The 21,518-nt window shown below is 48.7% G+C and overlaps 1 protein-coding gene across 1 annotated transcript in view; it reads left to right on the top strand.

The window, feature by feature from the left end:
• LOC144137645 (uncharacterized) overlaps positions 1-21,518 on the top strand; it is a 110,508-nt gene that overhangs the window by 8,545 nt on the left and 80,445 nt on the right. The window contains exons 2-3 of the mRNA XM_077669584.1: positions 622-686; positions 3,748-3,789. Of these exons, the coding sequence (XP_077525710.1) occupies positions 622-686; positions 3,748-3,789 (107 nt within the window). The remainder of the gene's footprint in view (positions 1-621; positions 687-3,747; positions 3,790-21,518) is intronic.

Genomic DNA, 21,518 nt, shown 5'->3' with positions numbered 1-21,518 from the left:
CGGGCCCCACAACCCTCCATAACCATTCTATACTTGACGTGTTTCACACCTTAACACCTACGCAAATAATAAGGAACGGAGGTGTCCTGCCTGGCATGAAACACCGAACAGGCCACAGGCCGCAAAAGGCACCGTTTCGACGCACGCGTAGTCCACTACGTGCAGCGAGGCGGCCGGAATGCAACATGTCGCAACACGCGTCAGCTGCCACCGTGACGAGTTGACACAAGCCACCTCAACAGGCCCCGCAAGGTGTTGGAACGTACACTGCTCAGTTTCCCTGGTTTAGCGTTGCCGTACCGTGCGTGGGCATGCGTTGACGCTATGTCGAAATATAAATTGGATTTACAAGGAAAAGGACGGGTGGCACGGTAAGGAAGGAATTTCCCGAAACGCGTTTTTTTAGAATAAATCTTGTGTTGGGTCAACAGACAAGTTTAATGTCCTGTAAATGATCCATTTTGCCCAAGGAGCACCACTTTGCGCATCCGCACGTAGCTCACGCTGACAAATGGCTGGTTGCAACTACAACCGGTCGACTAAGATTATACCACAAAGTTAGCGGATATAATTCTTCTACTCAAAAACGTATGAGCAGTTGCTGCAATTTTTGTTTTACAGGATTCCAAGCGCCATGAACTGTATATTGACAGTTGTTTTAATTGCACAGTTGCGTCTAGCGCAAGGTAAGACACCTTTCACACTGCATTTCTGAAAACTGCATGCCACTAAAACTAGAAATGCCACAATCATTGATTTTTGTGCGCAGAAAGTAAGTCTATGCCGCCCCAGACTAAGATAGCGATTTCTTATATTAAATTTTTCAAACATTTTTCAAAACGCAACTACAGTTGAGTTGGTACCGAAAGGCAATGACCACGCAACGGACTCGCTGACTGTCTTCAAATAAATATTACCCGGCGCAACGGAAACTTGAAACTTGCTGATGATATCACTGCAGTTTAGAAGGACTGAAAATTTACACTGAAGCAGCGCTCGAATAATAAATATTGTTTGCTAAATATGGGTCGCTGCCGCCCGTTATGTGCCACCACAAGCAGAGTTATAGGTGATGTCTGTGTGCTGTCACATATGGGTCTCTTCAACGAAATTAACAGCTCGTTTGGCTGAAACAACCCATGGGCTATCGTACGGAGCAGCATATAAGTATTTTCTAATACACTGCTGCCCGCCTTCACTTTTTGGTGCGTCTCAAACATTTTGTTGTATTGACGCATGTAGAACACATCGTACGGCCAACAATATTTTGTTGTAGAAGCTTCTGTTGTTTGTGCTTTAAGTAATTGGTTTATTCTTTGACAGATTGCTTGTGGCGTGCCCAAAATGCACCACCCTTTTAAAGCCTTGACCAAACTCGCGATGCGTGTATCCGCAACTTTATGCTGCGTACCACTGCACTCAGCAACAGCTTAGTAGCCGGCCCCCGGGCCCAAGGTCTGGCTTCGGGGTTTTACGACGTCAGCTGTTACACGCAGTTAGACTTACAGTGGGTACTTTACCTACGGTCTCCAGGCGTTTGTCGTTCAAGTGCACTGTTGGTGTTCAACGTCTTATCTTGGCGCTTAACGTTAGGTAACCTCTAAGTTAAAAATTAAAACGTGCCCCTTGTAACGTCATACTCAGTGCACGTCGCGCTCCCCTTACCTCAGTTCCTTCAACATCAGCTCAAGTCGACCTCACTACACCTTCAGTTGCAGCCCCTACCTTACTCAATTATGAAGTCTTCGCCTGAGGTAGCGGTAGAAAACCCCGACCCCACTCTCTCAGCAAGTCACAGCGTTTAGCCTTCCGTCAATTGACCTTACGTCCCATGGTCTAGGTTCCTTTGAAACTGACGACGCCTTTAGGAGGTCCAAGCCTAAATAGGTTGCCCTTCATGTTCAGCACTTCCAATATGCATTCACGGCTGCCCAAAAGCCACCCATGATCACAATAAGCACGTAAAGATCCTTAGGTTTCTGTGCATGGCCCATAAAAAATTCTCAATTAAGTCTGTCGTGTCTTCATGCCCTCGTGGATTGAGGAACATCGCTCAGATATCCAAGAGAAGCACCACCACGTGAAATTATTAGGTGGGGTTGTTAATAAATACCATCCCGAGAAAAATCTAGACCATCTAAAAATCTAACTCGTGGCATCAGAGTGATTTATGAGAGGCACACTAGGAGAAATGTTATCATTAGGTATGGTTCCCGAGATGCAGACTTTGATAATATCTGCTGCTCATAAGGCGCTGCGGCCTGGATAATTCACAGCAACCAAGGAGTTTCTTGTAAGCAGTGGCTTAACGAAAATATTCTTGAGGACCTGACTTTTAAAGCATAATATTATAACGGAACCAATGAAGGGTTCTTTGAGTGGAAAAGCCAGTGTCCGAAGTAAGCCGGCTCTCCCCGTTATTCTCTTGCTTGAAGTGAGCGGGGGACGCGGCTTTGCAACTCTAGGTTTGAACGAATCTTGATTAAATTGAGGATGAGGCGATGATCCTCATCGGCGTGGAATAATGGACCAGATTCTGCGCAGAATGGCTTCCAAAGTGTGGCGCCAGCGCCCCCCCTAAAGTTTGTGAAAATCAGGTGCAACGGCATCGTAACTCTAGATTGAAGGGGTTGTTGTTCATATTGTAACGTGGCGGCAGCACAGACGACAGGAACGATGGCGAAGAATGATGAATGATCTATTTGCAGCTTATTTACATGGCAACCAAGACGTAGCCCGCGCAGGCAATGTGCACCTACAGATCTCGTCGTCGTAGGCTGGGATAAGAGAGCCACGCTGTGTTGCCCTCTTCGTCGTCTTCTCGTGACCTGGCCCCCCGGTCGAAAGCGACGTTCCAGGTCGACGCTGCCGTTGTAGGCACTGTGGTGAGGACGAAGGATTAGATGACAATGTACAATGAAGTCCTTGCCGCCACATAGGACGGTGATGGTGTGGACGATGCCTGGTTCCACGACACGACCTCATCAAGGCACCGACGAAACGTCCAAGGTATCCGGAACCACGTCGGACTACTGGGGTGGGGACACGTCGTCGTCGTCTGGTCACGTCATGGGGTCATGACGGTTCTGAATGGGCTCATCACGGTCTGGGGGATGTGGGGCGGGGGGACGTGGTCCAGTGATGGCAGCGGCGGGGCTGGGGCTGCCGACGCGGGTCACGCCCTCTCGACGAGTGCGCCAAGGATGATGAGGTAGGAAGCTGGGGCCAGGACGGAGAGGGACCCGCACACTCCACCAGAATGTAGCGTGGCGGCAGCGCAGACGACAGGAACCATGGCGAAAAATGATGAATGATCTATTTGCAGCTTATTAACATGGCGGCCAAGCCAGAGCCCGCGCAGGCAGTGTGCACCCACAGATCCTCTCGTCTTTGTAAGCTGGGATGAGAGGGCCACGCTGTGTTGCCCTATTCATCGTCTTCTCGTGACAATATGAACGGGAAAGGAGGAAGGATGGTTTTTAGAAGCGGGATGACCGAATTTGCTTGAAGGTCCAGATAATGTGCAGCAATGTGGCCAGCCCTCCGTGAACGATGCAAGGCGTTTTGGAGAGTTTGCGTTTTGTACATCGAGGTTTTCTCACGACAAGCACCTAATAGCTAAGGGATTCTCGGTGCTTTTACTATGAACTTCGTGAACTTAAAACGCAAGACTTCAAAACAATGTATCACAATTATAACAAGAATGGAGGACATAACCTGTTGACTAACAAGAACTGTTTATTTCAGGGTCGGAAGACGACGAAAAAGTTGTTGCACCGCCATATCCCGGTAAGCTGCTCAAAATACATATTGTTTAGAGAAGTCTGAATAAATTTTTGTAAAAGTTTACAACGCCGCACTAAACTATAAACCAAGGTGCCCACCTCACTGCGTAAGGGCCGTTTTATGCGCAGAATAATGTTAAGCCATTTTTTTTCAATAACTTGATGCCAAATAAATGCTTACTCGGTAGCCCGAACGTATAGCGTCGTAACCGCAGCTATCTAACCCAGAAAAGGGCCGATGGCTCGAAGAATAAGCAATAACATGCAAAGAAATAGCAGCCTTGACGCACACTTTTCGGGGAAGGCCTGCGACAAGACTGGAGGTAGTTAGTTGCACGTATTTGAACTGAAACCAGACGTATTGAGTTAAGAATGTTCTGCAAGTTTAGCTCTGCGTTGGATCCAAACTCCAGGCGCCCACAAAGCGAGACAAACAGGCATGTAAGGCGGACATAGTCAATTCAATGTAGCCTCCTGCCTAAAAACTTAGGCCAAAGACATGAAATGAAGCCATCATGAGAAATTAGTGTGTTCTTCTGAAGACTGAAGTCTCAAGGCTCTAATGACGATGAACATACAATACCTGCATTTTACAGGGAATTTATTCATAAGCGTGCGAACGTACATGGCGTACGATGATTCTCTGCTTCCTCTTCCTATCTCATGAAGACCCGGGGTTGTCCACCATAAGTAAATATTTCTCTGGTTTCGGTGCAACAAGGTGTAGCTGCTTACTGGCCCAAAGACAGATGACGTTGCCTGTCTTTTTCTTGATGCTGCAACAGCAAGGTCTTTTCGTCGTGTTGACTCGGCCCAGAGTTGACCTTACAGGATTCTGCACATTTTAACGGCCCGGGAACACGCCCAGAGTCTGCTGACCTCGGTTGTCCTGTTGACAAAATGGGTCATTCTTTAAAACTGTCTGTTTCTCCAAGGGGAATCGCACGCCAATGGAACTTCTTTCGGTCGTTGGCGCTATCTTGAACCAGGATCAGATGCGGTGTAGTAGCTTAAGTTTCATCCTACCAAGCAGATTTTCTTCCAACTCACTTGCTGATGAATGGCTTCTTAGCATCTCAGTTTTTTCTCCGCCTCACCTCCCTGTAAGAAGCAAGAATTAGTCGCGCATTAAGTGCCCCAGAATAAGAATCAAAATGAAAATAGAAGCGCTGCACGTATATCGGGTTATTATATCTTACTACATTTTTGGGGTCGATGATATATATGCGTCTGACCTGTGCCCCATTGGATTGGAATGACAAATCTTCAGAGGTCGCTCTTTATAGTTTGCAATTGTGGGCAGTATATGATTCATGAAGACGCTTTTGCTTACATGTTGGTTATATTTATGTGGAGCGTTTGTGTCGGGTACCATTGGACTCTAACGCTCCACCAACCACTTCGTGCCTGATTTTCACTCGCACTACACAGACATTTTGGGACACGTACAATACACTATGTGCGGACATCGTAGCATAAAAGATCAAGCCTAATACGAGTTTAGTACATCCACGCTATTGTATCCGGTGTGTGTATCGAGATGGCTTCACTAGGCTCATTTTCCCGTTTTTCCGTGGGTGCTAACCATTCGCTATCATCCGTGCTGATCAAACTTCCACGGAAGTACGCCATCTTTTCCAATTGGAAATCACGACTGGAGCAGACAGATACAAAAAAAATTTAAATTGGAGACCTCCATGCGCCTAGGCTGCGCTGGCGCTATAAGACACATCGCAGTAGATGGTTCCTGATAATTTAAACACCTGGGGATCCTTCGTGCGCCTGATTGCCGATGGATGAGCAGTTCTACCTCTCCCCTCCGTTTTAAAAGCAGCCACAACTGCCGGGGTCACACCCGCGTCCTTGTACGCAGCACCTCAACGCCTTAGGCACTGAGCTACCGCGGCGGGTAGCTAGTCGCATATGGGGGCTCATCGGGACACAGAATACTGCCCAGCGACACCTGCAGTGGGTAAAAAAGGACAATTAGTTTCAAATTGTGGGTATATATGCGCCTAAGCTACATTTGGCCAATGAAATGCACCGTAGTCGGGTGCTCCTTATTATAATCAACCTTCTGATAATCTTTAGCGTGCACTGAAATTGAAATAGAGCACAATGTGACTGTGCCGGAGGCGAAGAAACAACGACGATACGTAATTATAACACGCGCCACGTTTCCGCAGGGAAGTTTGTTCTACGCCCCATCGTCAATTCCATGCTCGGCAGAAAACTCAGCCAGTCGTTCCCGAAACCTGCGCCATCACACAAGCAACTCTTCTACCAGGACTGATGCGGTCGTCAACGTGTAAAGTAGCTAAAAAGGAGGCACCAGACTACCGCCAACCTCGACAAAACTTCAAAAAGCCGTAGGGTATGATTTGAAGTGAACAAAAATACTTTAATGGAAAATAAAACAAAGTAGGTTGCATGATACGGGCAGACATTTAAATTACTTTCAAACTTCTCGTAGCCCGGTCATCGCTGCATGCTTTTTGCGGCAAGCAATCGCTGGCGCAACGCGTTGAAATTAGAAATCACCCTAAAAATTGGTGAGTACATCATTTCAGAGAGCCGTCTGTAACCGTGAACGGCACACCCGATCTTACAATCACCAAAAACGGAAGACGTTCACCACTTGGCCTACATTTTCAAACGCCTAACGAGGCGTTGAGCAAGAATGAGATAAGAAATGACAATACATAGCGGGCACTGGTCATTATCCGGATACCGTACAGGCTCCCGTAGAACAACCTTGCCCACACTGAAGACAACCAACTAAAAGCCATCATCCGGACCGCATGTAACGCATCCGTCAACTACCCGATTTTCATGACACCGAAAAAGTTAATGTGGTCATTATAACGCCGTTAAAGAAATCAGACAGGGCACTCACCGAGAAAAAAGGGAGTGGTTAGGAAAAGCAAAATTGGGATGGGCCATCCTAACGAATATAAGCACATATTCAGAGAAGACATTTCTGGACGCCATGAGAAACATGCCACTGATCCAGCTACTCTTCATAGAAGCTTTCCTCGCACCAAAAAACAGTTTCAAATCCTACACAAGGACAGGAGACAAGACAAGCAGGACTAAACATTTACTCGAGCAAAAGGTCAGCCTCCTATGTCCAGGAGGCCGCGTGCCAGCGCCGAATCCAAGGCTCGACGCTCCAGGGCTTCTTGAAGTTCCGGAATGGGTTGGTAATGAGCTTTGGGTGACGCAGCAAGAACACATTTTTTAGAAAAAATTATAACCGTACAAACGGGCAATCTTCACCGACGTGAAACTCCCGGAGTGTTCTTTTAGTGCGCATTTTTGTCGACGGACATAAAACGTTCTAGCGCGAGGTGTTGAAAAACGAGCCTCCCGGTGTTTTAGAACCGGACTACATCAAATGACGACGATCACAGGAGACGATAATAGTCGCAGCCCCTTTTCAAAACACGGTACTTGCCGACGCCAGGGTGTTCGACAGTACGAGGGCAACCATTGTCGTGGTCACCCGTGACAATCGTCGTGACTTCGTTACCCCTTGCGCAAAGAACTCAAGAAGCGGAAACTGGAGTCACCCTCTTCTGAATACGCCTGGCTGAACTGTGAATAGAAGCCAAAACATCATGACACACTCTCAAAGTGCCATTAAACTGTTCCCTGCTTGCAGCATTCCATAAATGCTTCAGAAAGATTCTTCCATCTACATCCACACAGCAGAAAGTTCACAACATTACATGGACCCCTAGGAACGACGGCCTCGAAGAAAAGGCCACAGATGACCAAAAAGCATGCGAACTAGGATATCATGCACCCTCGACCCCGTCTATACCTCATTCCTCTCCAAGAAAGATATATATAATGTCTCCTTACTTTACTGCAAGGAAAACAATCCGTATCAGTGCCGGACGGGGATCTCAACGCCGAAAAATCAGGAACCCTGCACAGGATACAAAACAACGCTTATGACCACAAATCCAGGCGCGTGATGATTCGCTCTACAAAGCGTCCAACAATTATTTAAAATGGCGTTAAATACGAGGAAATATTCACCCTCTTCAACACAACCTGATCATATCCCAGCATATGCTAAGAAATAAAGTAAGAAATTAACCCCGCACTTCGGCTTCCACCTTAACGCTCCCTTCCATCTTTCTAGCTCTTCTGCCCAAATTCCTCATGCATCACACTGAGTAAACATCTTCTCTGTCACTCCTAGCAACAAACAAAACAAAGAAGTTCAGTCCGGCCAATTCATGTACGGACACTTTAAAACAGTAAAACTGTCTCCTTTTCGTTTAAAATGACCAACGCCCCCCACCCCCAACTTTTTACACCCGCATCTTAAGTCACACAATGTAGATGCATCTGTCCTTCCCGTGAGCGGCGATTAAAATTTTTGCCGGTAGCCTCACTCGTTTCGCTGAACGTCAGTGCTTGAAAAGCATAAATTGTGACTGTAGCAAGCAGGTTCTGAAACGCTCCCTCCACGTCGAAGTAAGGGTATTGCGTCGATCGTCTTAAGGTCAAAACGATTATGTTATCTGCAACTTTTTTTAACAGCGAAGCTGGCTTTAAAGCATAGAAGTCACCGGCATTGCAGGAGCCGAACGTGTGTTCCCTAGATAAACCTAGTGACATTTATTCGTCCTACCTACTCTCTAGGACTGTGAGTTAGTACCGATAGTCAAACGGCTTACGCACCTAACTGTGGCTGTGGGGACAGAAATCGCGCCAACTTCTCGACACAGAACACCTGATAGGGTACACGTTGCACCTGCGGGCGCCTAGTTCAAGTTTCCGCATTCCATTTGTTCGTTCTCCTTCTTCGATTTGCTTCTCCTTCGCTGTTACAGCAACAAAGATGGATTAAAGGTCACTGCGGTGACGAAGAAGAAACAAATCGGCTGCAATTGTGAACCTAAACCACCGGGATGGTTGTGAAGATTGCGTGCAGCTTCGCTACCTTCAAGTGTTATGCGTTAGTGTGAGCTTCCTTCCTTCATTTTTTTTATTTATCATCAACTCTCAAGAAAAATACGCATAAATACCTGTTGGATCGCAACCCGAAGCTATGGAGGGCCATTACATACATGGGGGTATAAATTTATGCAATTTTAACTCTTTGATGCCCAGAAATGTATTATTTTGCTTAGGCTTGTTAGAAGCTTTATATGATCCAAACAGACATCCGACATCACAAATATGAAGTTAGAAAAACATTGCTTCATTCGTACGGGCACTAGGGCACACTTAGCACTGGCTGCCTATGTATCCCTTGAAAAAGAGAGCTACGTTAATAATCATGATTCATTGTTCAGGTGAAGACAATGACGTAAAGTTTGCATTGCTATTATTCGTAATAACAATGGAATTGCACAATTTCGGTCACATTTCACTAGCCCATTGAGTCAACCGCGCTCGATGCGAGTTGACACGCGTAAACAATATATTTTTAGCACACGGAAGTAGGTGCTGCCCTCTCTTTAATTTTTTAAGGTCCGGGATTCTTTCTCTGTCGATAGATAGTGTTAAATATCAATAAACCACAAAGTGGGAGAGAAAAAATACATAATTGTTGGTCGTGCTACACTGGAAAGCAAATGGTTAAAAATATGCTTTCACATGTACAATTGTCTTTCTTGGGCAAAGTGATCAAGCCAAGGGGCCATGGCGGGTGCTATAAGAGGATTTCAGATTGCTGATTATGGAGTATTTTAGAGTATTTCATAAGGTCAATGAGGCAGTGCAAGGGACAACGCCCTTGTCAAAGCGAGAACAGCAAAAAAAGCTTCCAGTTCGCTCATACCAGGTAATGCTCAGTTTTTCTTGGTTCAATCACCCGTCGTTTTCGGTGACAAGCAAAGAACGCTATGCTATTTCGCAACGAATGACCGAGGTTCATCACTGCACCTAGAACAAAACTGGTGTAACCTTTGGAATGAAATCCGCACAACAACACGTAACGTTTGCGCCTTTGTACGCTTGAACCGCCAAGTTTCGTCAGTACCACCTATCTCGGTCCCGCGCTAAGTAAGTACAAGGAGGAACATTTGTAGTCCTGTGAATCCATATCGCTCGTCGCTTCCCATCTGCCTTGTCGCTTGGAATCGAAAAAAGTGTCTTTCCAGACTCCTTTCTGTTGCTGCAATCAGGACCACAGCACCCCGTCATTCCATTATCTTTAACATCGAATTTTAGCAAGAGTGTGATGAAAAAACACGGACGAAAGCGACGATACACCCACCGCGGTGGCTCAGTGGCTATGGCGTCATGCTGCTCAGCACGAAGTCGCGGGTTCGATTCCCGGCACGGCGGCCGCTTTTCTGATGGAGGCGAAAAGCAAAAATGGCCGTGTGTACGAGATTTCGGCGCAAGATAAAGATCCCCAGGTGGTCAAATTTAATCCGGAGCCCTCCACTACGGCGCGCCTCATCGCCTGCGTTGCGTCAGCGCCTTAAACCCAACTAATTTCTTTGTCTTACTGCGTCCAAATAGTTCCAAATAAACTGGTTTTGGTTCCAGTCTCGAAGTAGTAGATGCGCATTTCTCATATTTCATTTCTTTGGATGAGCTTCGGGGTCGAGGGTGCTAACCACGATCACCAGGATAGCACGAATATTGGCGTCTACTTTTTTCGCCATTTTACTAATACTAATTTTTCATTACTAATTTATGCTACTACTATTTTTTGCTATTTCCTTAAAGGGGGATTTTGTTTCCGGTAAAAAAATGTTTTTCTCAGAATCGAATACGGCCGACCGATGTTAACCTTCCGGATGCTTGTAACACGCTCACGTTGAGGGGAGTAAACATTAGCTTCTGCCGTCGACGGATGTCATTCAGCGAAGAGGCGCAGTTATGCGCGATCAATGTTTTATCAGTGAGGTCGCGGGTTCCATTCCCGGCCACGGCGGCAGCTTTTCTGATGGAGGCAAAAAGCAAAAACGCCCGTGTGTACGAGATTTCGTCGCACGTTAAAGATTCCCAGGCGGTCAAAATTAATCCGGAGCCCTCCACTACAGCGCGCCTCATCGCCTGTGTTGAGTCGGCGCGTTAAACCCTACAATCAAATCATCAAATGTTTTATCAGTTTTTTTAATTCCTCAATTCCCGTTTTTTCCAAAAAAATTGGTCAAAGTTCGCGCCACACTGTAACAAACACTGCGTTCTCGTGATGATTCTGATGTTTCCTTTGCGAAATGGTGGCTGCTCTTCCGAACTCGACAGCAGAAATGTGAGAGTGGTAAGCTTACTTAAAGCCGAGGATAATGGCGAATTTTCGGACACAGAAGAGGTTTCAGTCTGGTCAGACCAATCTGAGCATAGGGCTCTGCAATCTGACTCGGCCAAGAGATTGTCTCACTTCCCATTGGGATCAGTGTGCACTATGCGCGAGGCGCGCAATAACCTTCGAATTTTCCGAAGGCCTAGCCAAGCCGTTCGAACTGCTAAAAAATGATTCAGTAATGCACGTCTAGAATGTTGTTCGGCCTTCACTGGAGATGCTGGTAAAAGTATCCGCACGTAATTTCGTAGTGCGGAATGTAAACCTTCCCGTTCAGTGCGGAATGTAAACCTTCCCGTTCGCAATGGATACTGTGATGAAGTGCCGGTGGACGAGGAAGAAGAGGAGACCGAGCGCGCAGCTGCGACTAGTGGGTGCAAAAAAAAATCGAACCAGGCCGGTGATCACGTGACGCGCTGGGCTAGAGAGGGCGGCCCTGTGATCGTTTAGGGGAAGGCCCGAAGCGCAACCGCTGCTGTTCCCGAGAGCCGTCCGCCGCTGATCCCGACACCCCGTGGGCTATTCGTGCCTGGAGCTGGTGACGCGCTGGGCGAGAGAGCTAGGGTCCGGATTCATTTGGAGGTGGAACCCTCCGCCCACACCCGCAGCTACGCCATCGAGCCGTGACTCATCGCCAAGGTCGACGATGCCTGCCCGACGTCCCGTTCCCGGATGCGACGTGGCCTGACCCGGTCATCGAGACAGCCGCGCCGTGACGTCCCCATCGACTCCGCACGCGTCGGGACTTAACACCCCGAGGGGCTGCGACAAAATCCCATAGGACTTTTTCTTTTCTTTATTGCGGACATTTTCCCGTTAGCCTCTTGCCTTTTGTAACGCTTATATCTTTAGCCTCGCGTCTGTGCTTCCCTGCCCTATCTTCTGCTTTTGCTTGCGTCATGCATAAAGCAACGTTTACTGGTGCACGCACTGGTCACTGACTCGTGACTGTCACGTCAATCATGGGTTCATTCATTACAAAAGTGACGAGCCTGCTAGGATTTCTTAACATCCGCCGAAAGGAGTCTGTGAGCCACGAGTGTGCCTGTAACGTTAGCTTCAGCAGCACGGATCTTGAGAAGTTAATGGTAATGGGGACTCAGCTGGGACTCTAGAGACAAGAGCTTAGGGCGTGGATAGAGGGCGAACGTGCAGAGCAACGCGCCGCTAGAGCCGCCTAGAGGGAAGCCAGCCGAGAAACCGCGGAAAGAGCGAAAGAAGCTGCAGAAAGAGAGAAGGAACTCCTATTGCTAAAGATCCGACTCCAAGAGGGTGGTGGTACCATCCAACCAAATGTCGCCGCGGGAGGTGAAGTTGTTGCAACTCCGCCTGCGATGAACCCGCAGAAACTGCTCCCTGTTTTCGTCGAGAAGCGCGATGACCTGCACGCGTACCTGCGAAAGATTGAGCACGTGGGAACCGGACAGCAGTGGCCCCAGGACAAATGGGCCTTAGCTGTATGCATGTGCTTGAGCGGGGAGGCTGTTACCATCATAGGCCGCATGACCACCGAAGACTCCCGAGATTACGCAAAAGTAAAGAGGGCAGTGCTTCAGCGTTTTTGGTTTACAGCCCACGGTTACCAAGAAAAGTTCCGGAAGGCGAGGGCTGAGGATGGCGAAACCGGGAAACAACTAGCGGCAAGGCTTACGGGTTATTTTGATCACTGGATCGAGATGGCGAATGTGCAAAAACATTCGAGGCTCTTCGCGATCAAATGATTGGAGAACAATTCATTCGCTGCTGCCATCCTAAGCTCGCCATTTTTCTGAAAGAGCGAAAGTGTAAGACACTGAACGACCTGGCGGAGGCTACAGATCGTTTTCTAGATGCGCAAAACCTCTCGAACCATGGGAAGATTTCCGAAGACGCCCGTGACACTACAAAAACCGCGGCCGACTCACAGGAAAAAGTGCCACCCAAGTGCTTTTTATGCAATGGGCCAGGACACCGAGCTCGAGATGGTCGCGACACCCCTAAGGATCCAGCCAAATGCGCTACTTGTGGTCGCCGCGGTCACAAAACCGGAAACTGTAGGAACTGTAGGAACCGGAAACTCTAGGAACCGTACAAATGGCAAAAAGCAGGTTGCTGCTTTTGCTGTCGCTGAACCTCGGGAAACTCCACAGCAGTACGGCGAGCTCGATGACGACAAGTGTGATAACAATCCTGGTATCAAGTATTGCTAAGGCATCGTGAAGGAACATTCTTGCCTAGGGCAAGGAATGCCGGTAAGTCGAAGGAAGACTATTCGGAAAGCCCGTCACCATTTTGCGGGACACTGGTAGCAATAGCGGTCTTGTCCGACGAGACTTTGTTGCAGAAAACCAGTTAACGGGAAAAACTACCCGATTACTGCTCTTGGACAGGACAGTCAAGAAGCTCCCGGAGGCCAATATCTACGTCGAAAACCCGTACTTTGTGGGCGAGGTTACCGCCGTTGCCTGGATAAGCTAGTCATAATGTCGTGATCGAGAACATTCCAGGTGTGAAGAAACCTCAGATACCGGATCCCGACTGGCAACTCGAAAACAAAGATGGCCCGAATGTAGCACTGGCTCCAACCGTCACCCAGCTACCCGCCGATTTTCCGGTTTCGGCTGTCACCAAGACAAGCAAGGCCGAGGTTGAGTTTTTAACTGTGCCTCGAGTCAGTTGCGCTCATATCCCCAGAGAAGAGTTCACTCAAGAACAACAAGACACGACCCTTCGATGCTGTTTCCGGAAGTCGGGAAAGACTTTTAGATCTGAAAAAGGACAAATTTACTCCTTTGTAAAATCACACAACATATTGTACCGTCTGTACCAGCTTGCCGCAGGCACAACGTATAAACAAGTGGTCGTTCCAAAGAAACTGCGGGAATCGATCCTTCGAGTAGCCCTTGAGAGCACCATGGCGGGGCACTAGTGTGTCCGAAGGACGACTCACTGCGTTTTGCAAGACTATTTCTGGCGAGCCCTGCGGCGAGACGTACGACGTTTTGTCAGGAAGTGCGACACTTATCGTCGTAATTCACTCAAAAGAAAGACAAAAGTTTGGGCACCCGCAGCAGCGATGCCAACATGCTGTTCCCAAGACAAGGACGTTCGCAACTCAGGAGCGTTCGATAATAACACCAAGAAACTATCGCGCATGTGCAACGGGGCACTTAGCAAATCGACGGTCCAACGACCAAGATGTTAACCCGTGTTAAACAAGGCATTCACTCAGTCACCGCCGTTTCATCAAAGCTTGCCCGGCTTGTCGACGAGCCTAAAAGTCTTAAATGCGGTCCGAAAACCAAACTTCCGCGGAGAAATCAAGGGACAAGGAAAGATCGCAACAGCAGAACTTAATGCTTCATGGCCTCAAGGGCAGCGACCGGACACCAAAAGACACCGTCGGCACGGTGATGAAACTATAGTCCACACCAGAGTAATCGTTAGCCAGTCAGAGGGTCGCCCGCAGGAAACCGCCGGCGAATACAAGGGAACTGATAATCCAGGGGCTGACTACACGAGTGGATTTTAATCCTCGCCTGTCGCCCTCTCTTTTGTACATAGTGTGTGCTATTCAGTGGTTTTTAACGCGTAATTGTGGTCCTACATTTGTTCAGTGAATTTTTCTATACCCTTCGTGCGTGTGCTGTTCGGTGAAGTGTGCCGGTAGGACTTGTGCTCTTGTGGACTGCGCGCAGCAACTTTTCCGTCGGTACAACGAACTTCTTCCATCTCCACCTTGCCTATTTAACTCTTAGAATAGTTGTTGCTCCCCAACAACTTTCTTAGACCCAAGGTCACTGTGATGAAGCGCCGGTTGACGAGGAAGAAGAGGAGAGCGTGCGCACAGCTGACATGAGTGGGTGGGAAAAAAATCGAACCAGGCCGGTGATCACGTGACACGCTGGGCTTGAGAGCGCGGCCCTGTGATCGTTTCGGGGAAGACCCGGAGCGCAACCGCTGCTGTTCCCGAGAGCCGTCCGCCGCTGATCCCGACAATCCGTGGGCTATTCGTGCCTAGAGCTGGTGACGCGCTGGGCGAGAGAGCGCGGGTCCGGTTCGACCTGGAGGTGGAACCCTCCGCCCACACCCGCAGCTACGCCATCGAGCCGTGACTCATCGCCAAGGTCGACGATGCCTGCCCGACGTCCCGTTCCTGGATGCGACGTGGCCTAGACCCGGTCATCGAGCCAGCCGCGCCGTGACGTCTCCATCGACCCCGCACGCGTCGGGACTTCAACACCCCGAGGGGCTGCGACAAAACCGCGTAGGGCGTTTTCTTTTCTTTATTGCGGACATTTTCCCGTTAGCGTCTTGCCTTTTGTAACGCCTATATCTTTAGCCTCGCGTCTGTGCTTCCCTGCCTTGTCTTCTGCTTTTTCTTGCGTCATGCATAAAGCAACGTTTACTCGTGCACGCACTGGTCACTGACTCGTGACTTTCACGCCAATCCTAGGCCCATTCATTACAGATACTACAACTCGGCGTGGGGTATAATCGAATTCATCAATACCGTGTGAGCGGATGGAACGCCTAACAGCCTTTTAAACTACAATTTGTACACAAAGATGGTCAGCCTAGAGCTCTTGGGTCCTGATGAACCGAGAGCTTTTTATGTGCTTGTTTTTGATGGGCAGGCAGCGTTCACTGGAAAGACCCATGAAGAACCCCATAAAAACCCGTTTCCATACCTTCCCAACCGGCTTGTGTAGGCGGATATTGTCGAGTTGAAGGACGGGGCAGAGACAAAAATCCTCCCCACTGACGCTTGTTGCGATGCTTGCGGAGAGCACAAACACGCTGGAGTCCAACTTTTCTTGAAAAAATTTCTACAAAATACTTCTACAAAAAAACACTCATTATGCAAAACCAACTTCACTTTCGTCCAACTTGTACATGATGTTGGAGTACCGTACCGTTGCTCTTTATAAGTGTCTCAGGTAGAGTATTGTACAGTAAACAAGCAACATATGACGTGCCAAAAATACCTGCTTTCTTGCATACTTTGGGAAAGAAACCCAGATTTTGTCATTCACTTTTGCGGGTCCCTGTCCTAAGTCGGTTCGTACTTGTGTAACAATTTTCTTGAACGAGTTGTTTATATTGTACGAAATGGCATCCCGCCTTGCGTTGGGTACTTAATATAATTTCCGCAAGCTGTCACGTGGCCCATCAAGTGAAAGTAGGCAGCAATGTGAAGGACGCGCTGCTACATAGGCGGTGAGAGAGACCAAGGACGAGGTGCTGCGCTCATACCTGCGAAGTAGAAGGAAAGATGAGGTATGAAACGAGATGAACGTATTACTATTTCTGAATTTCATAAATGCTGCGGTCGGGCAGGGATCGTCAATAGTCATCACGAGATTGTTGGATGCTCAGCCCCGTCATGTTTGTGCACGCCCGTTAAGCTGGAGTTACGCGATATCCCACCGACAATTAATTCAATAGGAACACCAGCAGTTTTGGTTTTTTATTTCTTGACGGCACTAACTTTTCGCTATGTTTGGAATTCAATATTCCGGTGCTGAGGACGTACTCCCTCGACGATGCCACAAACTATGCCTTCGGATGTTGCGTGAAAGTCTAGCAACAGCTCATTAATCTTGTTCACAACACGGCAGTGAGTGCCTTGAACAATGGACTGTTTTCGGGTACCAGGCTTTGTATCGGCCGCAACGCTGAGCTAAAAAATGGTGGTCAATCACGCCCCCCAGAAGAGTCACTATGTGAAAACGTGTACACAAAACATTCCTTCGCTCGATCCCTCCCGCACAAGCCCGTACCTCTCCCTTTTACATAAATGCCACGTAGGCAGGTCCACATTCCCGACAGTAAACTGCAGTGATCCAGGAAGATTTTTTTTACTTCTGTTATCTTTGTTACCCCGTCACTGGTGGCATGGTCAGCCTTAAACGACTTTGTCCTATTTCTTCGTAACATTTTTTGGTGTGCACCGGCGAACTCTCCATGAGCTGCTGAAAAAGAAATAAAACGTGATGCCCTAGAAAGCCTAGCCGCTTTTCATCTGAGGGTTTGGCCGAGACGATTGCTGAGAATTGCGGACCTCGAAAAAGGTCCAATAATATAGCCCAGGTTGCAAGATAGATGTCGTGGCTCTCAAAAGCGAGGCGAGCGGAACACAGAAAGTCCGAAAAAAACGTTTAGTGTTCATCTCATCCGAATGGTCAAGCGTCCTGATTCGCTCGAGCTGCTTCAACCATTATTAGGTATGCTTCGAGGGTGACCCGCGTAATGATGACACTCTCTGGGTTACGAAAGAACGAAGAGTGTTCTGCGAGTGGGTCTTCATAGTCTTTGCGTTGCTCCTGGTGCGGGTCCAGACGTGTGCCCTCTTCAGCTCGTTTAGTAGGAACCCGAACACGGGCTGAGGACTTTCCTGACGGCGACTGTCTTGACTTGGGCCAGCTTCGCGGCTTGCATGAAGGCTTAGGAGGCCTGTATGCAACCATTCAACCAGATGTTACCCCGTGAAGGAAGAAGCAAGGTACTTTTAAAAATAACCTTTATTGGAAGCAAACTTGCACCCCACAGTATTGCAAAAGAAAAATCCTTTCCTAAAGCAAGTTGGGAGAAGTGGGAAAGCTCTCTAACATCAAAACCGCGTCAAAATCTTTTCTAAAAGTGCGTCCAATTGAACGTCAAACTTTCGAAGACCCAAATTCGAAACAAAGCGCGAACCCATGCGACAATTTTTTGTGCACTAAGTAAAGACATCTGCAACCAACCTAAATGTATACCCATACGTAGTTTATGAGATGAAGGTATACTATTTTACACATTCTTCATAAAGAATGCATGCATTGTCTTATCTAGAACCGTTCCTTCTTCGCTAATTTCAGGGGATTGTTTCCACCTAATCGGAGCCCGCTTTCATGCACGTGCATTGTGTCCGGAGATCATATCAAAGCTTTCGGTCGACCCACCTGTCTATCGAAAAATGCATTCATTTTCTTGCAAGACGCCATCTTTCCACTTAGAGAGCTTTCGCAATACCCAAAAATGGCAGCATCTCCATTCCGTGGATGATGGCGATGGTGTTTAGTACGGGGACTTGAAACGACATCCAAGTTGCGCCCCTAGTGACATCCCATTTGCGCCCCGACCGTCATTCGATTTGAGCCGTGAGTTGCACCTTGATTGTTTCCTGAGTCAAACTGCTACTCACGGATCAAATCGAATTTCGCTTTATTTTCGCTTGATGGTGGTGTGCGCACAGATGGACGCGAACGGACATTGGGAGGTCCTAAGGTACTCCGCATTGTTACAGATGAGGGACACAGGATCGAATACTGCCGGTGCCTGTGTGATTTTTTGAGATCTCAAATGATTTGCGCACGGACGCAAATGGACGTTGTGCCGTCCTAGGTACTCCGCACCTAAAACAAACTTCGCAGAATCAGTCACCAAAGCGATGAGTACGGACGAACATCGGTGTTGCGAATGCAGCGGTGTTTGTCTTGCCTGAATTTCTTGACGCTCTGCTTAATGGAAGTATCGGAATGAAATCAAGAACACTGTCCACGAAACAATAACAGTCACTCAGCGAGTAAAGAGTGTCGGGTCGCATTCCTAAGCCTAGCCTTTAAAGCGAAGTTCACCTACTAGCGCTTACGCTAGCGTGCCGCTGTAACTCTTCACAGCTCCCGCACAGCTCCCACCTTGCCGCGCTAAGAGTCGCTCGGGGCTTTGATGTCGGACGAAAAAGGACCACACTTTCTCGCAACAAGAAATACGCAGGTTTATGGCCGCGAATGTATCGCCGCTCGTGCAACAGCGACCACACCGAGATGGATTTTCCAGTCCAGCTGCTGCGTACTCGCAAGAGTAGTCAAACAGTGCTCGTGGTCGAAGGCCCGGGCGGCGAGCGGGTCGAGCAGGAGTGGCACCGGAGTCAGGAAGGCACTCTCGGAACGTCGAGAGGCAAAGGAGACTGCTCCGCCCTTGCGATTTCCGATCTCGGCATCGGTGCGTGGCTGGAAAGACATATACCAGGACTCGCAGCGGGCTGCTGCGCAGCCGTTCTTCCCCTAACCCCTCCTTATCAATCCTCACCACCCGAGACGACAAACACAAAGACTTTTTGAGGAATGAATGAATGAAACTTTATTAACATAAGGATGGCAACTCGCCCTAAGGGCGGGCGTGTGCGAATAAGTCGGGACAAGAATAAGTCGGGACAAGTTTACATTCGCAGATGGACGCCGGTGTCGAGAGCAAAGATTCACAAGCAGTCAAACACCTGTTTTGCTGTGGGCTGCGGGTGGATAATGCTACTCCTTCAAATGCGTAAACTTTTGACGCGTGATACGTGACACGTGACACGTGACGTGATGCTTTTTTGAAGAAAAAAAAAATTTTTCTCACTCGACCATTGATTTCAAGCCGCTCGAGCGCGCTCGCTGAGCGACCACCGACAACCTCTGCTCCTGCCCGATTGAAGCACTATTGGAACCTCTGCCTCGTTCCCGTCAGCGTTTGGGTGTTGGCTCCAGCCAGCCAACCAGTTAGTGGGTACTGCAGGCGGCTGGTCCGTGGTGGCAGGCTGCGACTGCAGGTCCGCCGCACGGGTGACGGGCGGCAGTTCAGAGGTGGTGGGCTGGGGAGCAAGGGTTACTGCCGGGGCGATTGAGGGGCCCTGGCCAGAAGCACGGGCGGTGGCCACTAACACGAGCCAGTTAAAAAACTCTCGTTTATGCGCTGCCCTCTGGATTATCAGCTGAGTCGCACTGCTCGGCCTTAGAGGTGAGAGTGGTGCTGCCGAAGATAGAGCGCCCACTGCCTGATTCTGGGCCTGGTGAAGGGGTCCCACGTGGCGAGGTAGGTGCAGCAGCACCGCGCTGACTCCGCACCGTCGTGTGTCCGCAGGCAGGGGCACAGCCTCTCTCTCAGCAAGCGGATGCGTATCCGTCGTCATTCACCCCTGTAAGGGCCGAAAAATCCGCTCGGGCCCGCTACTGGCGTCTTCGCTGCCACTATGAGGCGTTCGAAACCGCCACCTCAGCTCCTACCTGGAACATCCAGGGGGATGTTTCACTGCGTCTTCTCTCGGTCGCGGTACCCATGGCGCCATCTGGCGGAGGCGCGGCACAACTCATAGCACTTTCTTTGAAAACGCGCCTCGAACGCGCGGCAAATATGAAATAGGGATGACGCGCTTTCGAGGCAATCCGCCGACGCGGCTGCTTTGTGTGCAGACTCGGCGGCGAGCGTCCCGGGATTCTGGTGCCGACCGAACCCCATTTTTTATATACACTTATGACTCGAACTGTGGCAACAAGTGCTCCCTCGTCCTGCACGTATCTCGAGCGTAGTCGGTCAGAAATGAAGGCGAAAAGGGCAATGCGAACCTAATTGCCACGTTGCGATAGAAGAATGTTCATGCATTCATTCAAACATTCATGCATTCATGCAAACATTCATCAAGGTGTACACTTGCGCACGAGGCAGCTAGGGGGTACTGCACGTCGCGGAGCGACCAGCTCGCTGCGGTTGAGCCGCCAGGTAACGGAGGCGTGAGGCCCGCGATCGAACTCCTTTAATGGCAATGACAGACTGATGTACAGTGGTAATGATAGCGCGGTGGTATGTGCCAGCAGCACGATTCACAAGACGGCTTTTGCGCAATCTATATCTCTTTACTGGGCTCGTTGGAAGCAAAATATTGCCATCAAGGATTCAGGTGACGACGAAGGAGAAGACCTGCTCATGCAGCGCGAGTGCGCGTTCTGCATACTTTTGGGTCTATAAACTGCGTGTTTTGGCAGCCAGTCTGTCTCTCGTCTCAACAAAAAGATGGTGCCGTGATCAGGATTACGTCCGAGACGTGTCGACGAGCACCCCTTCGATCGAGTTACTAAATCTAGAGACATCTCCTAAAGAAATAGACGTCTTTGGCCATCTGGTTCAAAGAGTTGAAATGCACACAATAGCCCTCGAATCATTGAATGTTCCTAGCGAGTTTTGTGCCCCCGTACTGATGTCTGTGCTTAAGAGAAGGGTCCCTATGGAGCTAGGTGCTAAGTGATCAGCCTCCCCTTGGTTTTTGCCAAGAAATAAAAAAAATCAAATCAAAATAAAATGAGAAAATGAAAGATATCGCAATGACGAGTCTGGATAGCAACGATGGTCAAGGACAGACAGGTGACTCGGCCGGATAGAAGAACGCTGAAATACTGAAAAGGTTGCTAGCGTTTCTCCGTGGGCAGCTGAAATTCAGAGAGGAAACAGAATAAGAGCAACAATGGACAAGGAGTGAGGAACGAGCAAAGTACTTGAAACCAAATCCAAGCTTTTAGGCTCAGCTGACAGAGTATGCTTATTTTGTGACCAAATAAATCATATAAAACAGGTTTCCTGCAGAAGCTTTGCTATGGAAGAGAAGAAAGCTGCGTTGGTCGTGAAAAGGGCATACGTTAGGTGCGCACGACCTAACCACACCGCTCCTGTCGATA

This window comes from Haemaphysalis longicornis, unplaced genomic scaffold (assembly GCF_048455015.1).
Source record: "Haemaphysalis longicornis isolate Haplotype H1 unplaced genomic scaffold, Haemaphysalis longicornis Haplotype H1 scaffold_43, whole genome shotgun sequence".
In the NCBI taxonomy this organism is placed as follows: Eukaryota; Metazoa; Arthropoda; class Arachnida; order Ixodida; family Ixodidae; genus Haemaphysalis; species Haemaphysalis longicornis.
This window is presented reverse-complemented; position numbering and strand designations above follow the sequence as displayed.